This window comes from Sabethes cyaneus, chromosome 1 (assembly GCF_943734655.1).
Source record: "Sabethes cyaneus chromosome 1, idSabCyanKW18_F2, whole genome shotgun sequence".
NCBI lineage: Eukaryota > Metazoa > Arthropoda > Insecta > Diptera > Culicidae > Sabethes > Sabethes cyaneus.
Window position 1 is genome coordinate 164341354 of NC_071353.1, and position 9692 is coordinate 164351045.

Sequence of the window (9692 nt, forward strand, 5' to 3'; positions counted from 1 at the left end):
CCGGGTACGGGGGACGGGTTTCGGATAAAATTACTCATTCCCGACTATCACTACTTGGGTTGTTAACCGGAGAAATCAATAAACCCTTGAATAAACCGAATTATTCCACATTGTTGAAAAGTGGAAGTTTTATAGAATTTTAAATGTTGTTTCTCTATATTTCTGTCAGTATCAGCAAATCTGGCAACTTTGTTAAAATTCCATCAGAAATTTAAATCAGGTAAACAAACCCCACGAACCCCGGCCACGAATTTAGATTCGGTTTCGGATTCGGGTCAGTGCACTTTTGTTGCCCGATGCAGTACGAGTAACAACGTGTTTTGCCAATAGTTTGCTGAAGAAATGGATGAAACAATGGGCGACGGTAAACGCTTCCTAGAGGGTTTAATCCTCCGAGCAGAGGACGTGCTGGGTAAAATGATTTACAAGGTAATTTGCATCTGTTATTTTTTACCGTAGCGACAAATGCAACGATCTGTTATTTCCTATAGATCCACAAAACCGAAGTACCGCTGGAGGAAATGGTTTCCTGGATCAATTCGGTGTACGCGTTCGTGAACGCTTGGGAGGCACCTCTGCAGGACATAAAGATTGACCAACTGAAGTTGGACGCAGCTGCCTCGTTCAATTGCAGCAGCACCCGTTCCACCGAAGATGCTCTGACCGAGGAAGTGAACCACCGGCTTGATGGTAGCGATCGAAAAGTATTGCGGGATGATAACGACAGAGAATCGGCGTCTCCTGCCGGTAGTAATATACAGCAGCAGCAACAGCAGAAGCGTACGCAACCTGGCTTACGACGTCCGGACGAGGACGGGCCAGTGTTCGAGTTTCTCGAACGATCGCTGAAAGACTGTGAGTAATGCTTTTGTTTAATATGCATTGTTTGACAAAATTCCCGATCTGTATTAGGATATCCTAGTGCCAGTTAAAAAAAAAGATACCACCAGCTGATTTTACAGCTGTATGCTTTGACCTAGAGAGTTATCCTATAGTGGATGCCCTTTATTGAGCGCAAGAGCTAATTTTTGCTTGATTTTAATTTTTGATACCAAATGAGATTATTATTTGAATTTACTTTCGGTTTGTTAGCCGGGGGACGATAAATTTTGCTATTGCTACAGAACGTTTATTTAAAATTGTCAATTGGAAAATGATGTACCTATCCTTCAATTTGGAGTGGGTGTCAAATTGATAAAAATGTCTATTAAGTGAATGTAAATTTGAGCAGTTGGATATTATGGTCCTGGTTACCGATCCAGCAAAGTGGTGCTTTAGGGTCCACAACTAGAGAAGAAGAAGAAGACGAAGAATGTGAATTTGTTTTGATTAATTCAATTTTAAACCGTAGTTGTAAGTCTAACAGCGGACTGCAAAGTCTGTCACAAAAAAATCAAAGGTTCAAAGATCTAAAAACGGAAAGTAGCATCTAAGCTTTCCTTTTATTACCGTAGTTTAGTTCAACTTTAGTTATTAGTGCAATTAACAGCCGCTTGGCGAGTGTGCATGTGCATGAGCTGAATCCACGCTTTCCCAGGTACTTCCAGATTAACGCCAGAGAACGCACCTCATTCACTGGAATGTTTTTAATCCGTAGACTCAGCTGGCCAAACGGGGATCTGCTTCATCACGAATGTACTGCCCAGTGGCGATCTGTTCGATATGCTAAACCGAACTGCTAGCGATAGCCAGAAAGCGGACCAGATGCTGGAAACTTTGCAGAACGTAACCGTCCATCTGCTGGAGCTGCCCTCCCGGACAGGGACCGTCTTCGCAGTGGAACTAGACGGAGAACTGTTTCGAGCAGTGCACAGCGTGCTCCCGTCGTCGGGTATGGTGTTTCTAAAGTTGCTAGATACCGGCGAATCCCTACCTTACGCTAATTCTATGGTGCTGTTTGAGTTACCGCAATACTACCAAAAGTTCCGTCCACTGGCCATCCGATGCCGTTTCGTCGGAAAGAATGGCAAAAAGTTACCCAAAAACATTCCCCAGTATCTGCGAGACAATATGTACACTAATATGAGGTACGAAATTTGTGAAGTAAATAAAACTCTTCTGCACGTTAGCTTGGAAGCTGCCGGACGTTTGCCTGTGAGGCAAACAACGCGGCAGAACGAACAGGTGCAAGCCATTCCGGAGTACACGATTTCGGAGAAGACCCTAACGGCGGAAGAGCGTGCGATCTTGTTCGAGGACACGGAAACTACGACCAACGCCATGAAGGCAACGATGGGATTCGTTCCGCAGGACGATCGGCGTATCTGTCCTCACTACGATCCGAAGATCGAGGGCTGCTTCAAGGGCGCCGGCTGTCGGCTGCAGCACGTCGCCAAAGACCCGGACGGGTGGACGCGCGATCGTGAGCCCCACAAAGGTAAAATTCGCGCGCTGCTGCTCGAACCGCCGATCGGATCGGAACACGCGATGGTTCCGACGGCAATCGTCAGCGTGCAGGAGTTCTACGGTCAGCTGCTGCGGCCGGAAAATGTGGCTGCGCTGACCCAACTGCAGGCCCAGCTGAACGATCCGAAGCTGGTGCGCAGCTATCGGCCGATGGATCATAAGCCTTGTGAGCGGTTTTTTCTCATTCGCTCGAAGAGTTTCTAGAATTTTAGTTGAATTTTTGTTCACGTTTTAGATACCAGAGAGTACGTTCTAGCACTGTATCAAGGCAGCTGGTATCGGGCCGAGGTGATCGAGTATTATGATGATCATCAGATCGATGTGTTCTATGTGGATTATGGAAACTATGAGAGGATTGAGATTAATGACTTACGCCTGTGGGATGATCGGTTCGATTATTTACCACTGCAGGCCATACACTGTCGGCTGGCCAATGTTAGGTCGAAAGGAATTGAATCAGAGGATGCCGAAGCCACCAGAGTACTTGAACAAGCAATATCGGATAGGCCGGTGGTGGTGAGAGTACTGTAAGATCTTTATTTTTGCAATTGTTTTGAACGAAATTTATTATAAAAGTTGTAATTTTTAGCGACATTCGTGCCTATTGGGAAGTGCTTGTTTTTGTCGAGAAAGGAGTAGACATGGGTCAGATGCTGGTTATCAAAGACTTAGCTCTGCCACGGCAGCCTCTTATTATTAGTGATAAAAATGGCTTTGTGCCAGCGTAATGAATCTCTATGTCTCTGTGCGATATTTTGCACAAAGCTGGCGTTAGCGGAGTTATTTTATAACAACCAGAAGATAAATTATACAAAAACTGCCAACCGGATACTGGACGAAAATAGCAATTATCATTGTGACTCAAGAATAATGTAACAAATATGTTAAATAGTGGCGTGAGTTGGAGCAAATGTTTTTGCTGTGTTTCTCACGAAAACTAGGAAAACGTCAGCAAATGTGAATAATTTTTGACATTTGAATCGGTTGCTGCGATCGAAATCCGCACTGAAGATAGTTCATTACATGTTTCAACCCTGGCTGTCCCATGTTAGCCCAGGCGATCCAGAACTTCCAATACTTACCTATAGCGTTTTTGTTTTTTTAACCTGGGTTAGTTCCAACCTGAGGAATTAATAAAAAAAAAAACAGTTTCGGGTTGAAACTGTAAAAAACACCCAGCTGGAACCCGTCGTCTAAAAAGTTCAACCCAGAGCGAAACCAAGTTCAACCAGAGTGAAAAATAAACGTTTTGACAGCCGTTTGATTGAAACTATACAGCGAACCTGGATTGGACCTGAGTAAAAACAAAAATTGCGCGTAAATCAGCAGATCACATATTTTAGGCATTTGAATATGGATATTTCTGTTTCAGAACGTCAGCCCTATCAGTCTTGGGCCTATTATGTAGGCTTGTTTGCCTTCCAAGCCGCGGGAAACCGTGGCTAACTACTTTCCTGCTGACCTTAACACTACATATAAAGTTTTTTTTTTACCAATAATGGACTTAAGCTTGTACTGCTTTCTTCTTTGAATATTAGTCCTGGAATAGAAGGAGGTAAACTAAGCACACATTTTAGTTTGTAAAATATTTGCTGCATTCGACAACTAAAACCTTAATTTCAAACTTTTTATGGAAGTGAGGGTCCATTTTACGGTTGACAACAGAAGCAAATGATACTGTTAGAGGACCCTCTTCATGCAAAATAGAAAGGAATACCTATAATGCACCCGTTTTTTACCCGTCAAAGTTCCAAACAGTGAGCTTAGCTCCGACCGCGCCTAACTCTACATTGCGTTCATTTAGGAATTAACCATTTGTATTATTAATTAGAATTATGCCCCAAGTTCTATGGAATAAAAAACAAATGAATCCAATAAGTTTTTCCAGTTGAAAACTAGGTCTAGATAGAATATACGAATTCAGGAGTAGACAAAATGCGGTCCTAATTGTTGTCCGTTTTGTAAACCCAAAGAAATGCCGAATTAATATTAATTTAAAAATAACGGACAATGTTAAACCTTTAGTAATTTCGTTTATAAACCAGTTTAAATCTACGTGTTGACAAATAGGAGCAATTGAATAAACCATGTCTAACCCCTTCTCTGTCCAATGGTAGCACAGGCGATCAACGACTTCCAATACTAAAATTAGTCGATAAAATCAGTCGATCAATCAGGCTTTCAGATTACCCAAAAACTGGGAACCACCCAAATAGCCTTGATACAGAGAGGGCGTTAATAGATGCTGGTTAGATTTTAGATAGTACTGCAATACAAACAGAGAGAAGACTTGTGAACGAACAATGTGCGGATTCCGTACAGCTATTTATTGTCGATTATACAATCAGTATCTCGACCAAAATTTGTGGTAGATGTGTACTACCGGTGGAAGCGTACCTGCCCCATGTTACATTTTGTCATTTCGGGTATTTTGTTATCTAACAATGTTGTTTATACCAGAAAAACCTTGAACGAATTTGAAGACAATTCGTCCCACTGGAAAAATAGACGCATATTTGTCTCACTACATATATCATTTCGTATAAAATGTTTTCAAGTTGTGTACAAAATTGTTAAAAGTTCTTCAACATTTTCTCAAAGGGCGACAAATAATATCAAAACTAAATAATTTTAGAAAAATCAGTTTTTCAGCTTTAAGTGCGGTTTTCTAATTTTCGTGTTTTGTAACATGGGACAAATATGCTGCCAGCGACAGTGTAGCTTAGTTTAATGCCATGTTAGATTCTGTAAATTTTGTTGAATGCTTATATTGTAAAAAAAACTCAAATAAATTTTAATGCTATGTTCTAAATAATTTACGAAATCCCCCCCTGGTAATAATTCAGAAATACTAAAAAGAAAAGATTTCAGTTCGAATAAATTCTATAAATAAATAAATTTTACAAGGTTTCTCCAATCAACTACGTTGTGGGCTACCGCTCTCTAATTGGTCGGACACCGAGTACTCTCCACAAGGTCTCGCTCCACCTGATCTAACCATCTTGCTCGTTGCGCTCCTGGTCGTCTTGTTCCTAACGGATTTGACGCAAACACCATCTTTGCAGGGTAGTTGTCTGGCATTCTTGCAACATGCCCTGCCCATCGTATTCGTCCAGATTTAGCCACCTTCTGGATAAGTGGATACTGGGTTCACCATAGAGCTGTGCGAGTTCATGGGTGATCCTCCGCTTTCATACTCCGTTCTCCTGTACGCCGCCGAAGATCATTCTTAGCACTCGTCGTTTGAAAACTGCGAGCACTCGCAGGTCCTCCTCGAACATTGTCCCGAACATGTTCATGCCTGGTTTCATGCATGTTCCATGCTTGGTGAATAATACTGGGGCGAAGCGGTGTTGACTGCAAATTTCCTACAAAATTTGAGGTGGTGAGGGAAGAAGCTAAACTGTTCCTTCCTGCGAGCTTTAGACTATTATTCACGCCTTACTATTAGTAGGGACACTAAGTTCCTTGAGCTAGCTAGTGGTACACCTGAGGAGCTTCAATCTGGTACGAGTAACTCTTCAACTGCCTTCGCAACTAGTAATTCCTTCCACAGTTCTACCGAGAACGAACCTGATTTCGAAGAACTTGAACCAAATGAGAGTTCGTCGATAGCCACAGATCAACAATGAAATTAATGAAATCTTCTATGTCCAGATCGTAGATGATGATGAGCCGCGAACCTTGGAAGCGTTGTCTGGTCCGAACGAAGCGAAATGGCGCGCTGCGATAATGGAGGAGGTAGAATCCCATAATCGAAATGGCAGGGGGCCTGGTGATCAAGCAAACCACCCTCCGAGCTTTGTTAGCGGTTGCATCTCCATGTGACCTAATTTGCCTAGATTGACAAAATCGCTTCGATATTCGGGCAACAGGACGCGAAGACTATCGAGTACCTGATGGTCACCGGATACACTTCACCAATTGATATTAGCTCACCATTCCCGGACAACACGGCCTACACGTTCTTCGTTGGAGCCCTGCTTTACGTCGTTGCTTCTGTCGGTCCGGATATCGCCGTGAGTGCATCTATCCTCGAAAGGTGTGTGCTTCTATTGAGAACGATTTGCTTGCTGCAGAGAGACTCCGTTATCTCAAGTCGACTACTCTCCTCGAACGGCAAACGTGTTTGCTTCCCCAGCATGCATGATTCACATACCTTCGAATCCGGTGCAGCATTTCCTCCAATGTCGATTCCCTCGACCATGTTGTGACGAATAAGTTTCAGCAGGCCAGTTTTCCCGATGTGCCTCGTACTCGTTAACGACACTCCAGACTTCGCGACGTTTATCAATATCGGCGTTTCCAATTTCCGAACGTTCACTAAGTATTCTTTGTCACCTACCATGTGTTCCGATGCTCCGCTATCCAAAATCCAGTGAAAATCGTCTCTTGGTTCCTCTTCGGATGTGACAAAAGCTACGTCATCGTTCGTTTCCGATAGATTGGCTCGTTGTTTTCTCTGCTTTCCTAGATTTTCCGATGGCCTTTCCTGTCTGATGTCTGGACAGTTTGCCCGTTTGTGACCTATTTTTCTGCAAGCGTGGCACTTGAACGTAAATTTCCTACCCTTACCAGCAAATGCTATTCCAGCTTTGCGGTGCTGTGTTGTCGCTTCATGTCTTCATTCAGCAATCTCGTCCTGACAAATTCTATCGAACATTGCTCTACCGGTAACGTTTCCAAAACTGTTATCAACTGGTTGTACGACTCAGGCACCGTTTGCAACAGAAAGAATACTATTATAGCCTGAGCAAACTTCATCTCGGCGGATTCTAGTTCACGTACTACCTTTTCGAAAACAAGGATATGTTCCTCCACCGGCGACTTGTCGTTGTACTTCATTCCGGTCAGCTGTTTCAGTAGAAAGAAAATTCCTGACACACCCTTTCGCTCAAATGTGTGTTTAAGCGTGTTCCGAATGTGCTTGGAAGATCGTTTACCGCGAATATATTCCAGCTGGGAGTCTGTAATTTTGTGGATCAGGATTGACTTGCACTTGGCGTCCTCTTGCTTCCGCCGTATCTGCTTCGCTCCTTCTCCGCCACCACTTCCGCAGCATCAGCCTCGTTTTCCTGGTAAAAATCTTCCTCTTCCAACGACGTCTGGATGCAATGGAGCAAACCAACCTCTTCCAGGTATGCCTCCATCCGGAAACTCCAATTTTGAAAAATGCCTTCCGTCAAACCGGTACACGCGTTGAGTACGGTCCTCTTCCATTTTCACGATTCTTGAATTCTTTGGTTCTTCCAACGAAAAAATAACTAGCAAATACGATAAGTGAAAAACTTTTAACACGACTCGCGATTACTATGGTTACCCGTTGCGTGGGAGTCCATAACCTGTAGAGAAACACGAGTTGTTAACGCAGTGACGGTTTATTAACAAAGAGTTTAACTCACATCAGAGCTAGTGGTATTTATAGTAAACGTATAAATCTAAGGTTGTTTAGTTTACAAAACTAATGTTGGGTCTGTATTTCAACAAACGAGAGCGACTAAGCTGCTGTACAAAAACAATACTCAAGCACTTCTCGGATACCGTCGATTGGGCTAGTGATGGTTGCACTCGTCTGTCTAAAACCGGTTTTGTCTTTCTTTATGCAGGAGGAGCATTTGCGAGGAGTAGCAGACTCCAACTCCAGCAGTCGCACTCGGAGAGGCCAGCTAAGAGGTTGTTTAGTTGAAAAGTATGCTTTCTGGCATGGGCGCAACTTTGGCCGAGGTCTGAGTTGATGGCCGTTTCGTTCGTAAGCGGGTGTCGTGTGCGTTGAACCGGCCAACAGGGCTGTCCTGCACTCAGTGCACCTATTTTGCTTTTTTAGTTGTAGCAGTGTAGCAAACTTCGAAAATGTTATGTATGGGGCATTTATAGAGTCGATTATTATACATAAGGTTGCTGAACTAAGTATTGCTATATCTTAAGAATTTACGGCACACTCTCACTTCACACTGGGTGGTGCGCAGAGAGAGCTCTGGGTGCACCGCCCAGTGTGAACTGGGAGTGCGCCGTAAATAAGTGAAGGAATTTCCACTGGATCGACTAAATCCGAGTGCACCAAATCTAACAACCCCTCAGCTCGAGAATTGCTAGAAGAAAGCGAGTTACGGGCATACTTGCTTCCTACGCTAGTAACACATTGGGAAGTTTCTCAATTGGTTAATTCGATACCATCCGGTACGAATCTGCAAAACCTTTTGAACTTCGACGGGCCGTTCACTGAGTAGCGAGTAGCCTTTCGCAACTGACGTCATTCTGCCGTTGTTGGCCCTGCTCACCGCATGGCATCTGTTGACTCACGAATCCATACTGTGCCAGAATCGGTGTGCCGCATTTCTAACAGTTGTAAGATGCATCATCCTTTTTCGCTGATGCGTTTTCACTTCGATGTTTCGACCTAAAGGTTCGCATGCAGGGTTCCGTCAGCACTACTTCATTTCGAACCGTTCTGGACTTTTACATCTTCTAGATGCTTCCTGATGCTTCAAGTCCCACAATCATGGGCACATAGTGTTGCGGAAGTCCTATCAGCAACATCGAAGCGAGCCATGAATTATCGACTTTGAAACCGACCAATTCCAGCAAGCTTATGTACCATGGACTTATGTACAATTGACGTAGGATTCCACACTGCCGCACTTAGCTAATCGAATTGACGTCAATTTTTTAACAATCCGACTTTTCCCGTTAGACCGTTGATTTGAAAAGCATTACGCAATTTCGCCCAGACTTCTGGACCAAACTGTAGTTGGTCGTTTCCAGGCTCAAGCAAATCGTGGCTAATGCTCGCAAACTTACTTCCGCCGGCACTATTCAGCTGGCCAAGATCCTTCTCGGATGAGCGTTATTTTCATGGCGAAGGCCCAAGTGGTGTAATGTTCACGGCCCTTCGCCCTCAGTTCGACAAACCAATTCAGCGGATCTGTTCGAGGCCGTCTACTTCCACTACGGTTCCTCAAGCCTCAACTTCTAATGGTGGGTAAACTTCAGATATTTTTAGCTCGAACACGCAGTCACTTTGCCTAAAATAAAGTGCACAGCAACGATAATATTGCGGGCGGTTGGTGGGTGGCTAATGAACATGAACTATCGCACTTATAATCGGCTACGGGCTACCCTGCCAGTTGATGCTGCTGATATTGCTGCAATTTCAGCCACAGGGCGAACTGTCAAATCGCGCGCTTCACCGTTTGCCAGAGACGAACTCACCTGTTCAACAACCTGTTCAAGAACAAAGAAAGTTTTCGGTGTAACAAACATTTCGGCCGGTCAGTTAGTGCATTTTG

The 9692-nt window shown here is 43.8% G+C and overlaps 1 protein-coding gene across 1 annotated transcript; it reads left to right on the plus strand.

Moving 5' to 3' along the window:
- The first annotated feature begins 234 nt into the window (after positions 1-234).
- On the plus strand, positions 235-5185 carry LOC128738536 (uncharacterized). Its single transcript, XM_053833754.1, has 5 exons — positions 235-429; positions 492-855; positions 1598-2572; positions 2642-2933; positions 2996-5185. The coding sequence occupies exons 1-5, from the start codon at positions 343-345 to the stop codon at positions 3132-3134; spliced, it is 1857 nt and encodes a 618-aa protein (XP_053689729.1). The 5' UTR covers positions 235-342; the 3' UTR covers positions 3135-5185.
- The last annotated feature ends 4507 nt before the right edge of the window (positions 5186-9692 follow it).

What these genes read in the sequence shown, in the direction of transcription:
- LOC128738536 (XM_053833754.1), top strand. Translation starts at nt 343, where the DNA reads ATGGATGAAACAATGGGCGACGGTAAACGCTTCCTAGAGGGTTTAATC. An exon ending in CGAACGATCGCTGAAAGACT is followed by an intron (nt 856 to 1,597) that starts GTGAGTAATGCT and finishes TTTAATCCGTAG; the next exon opens with ACTCAGCTGGCCAAACGGGG. An exon ending in CCGGTGGTGGTGAGAGTACT is followed by an intron (nt 2,934 to 2,995) that starts GTAAGATCTTTA and finishes TGTAATTTTTAG; the next exon opens with CGACATTCGTGCCTATTGGG.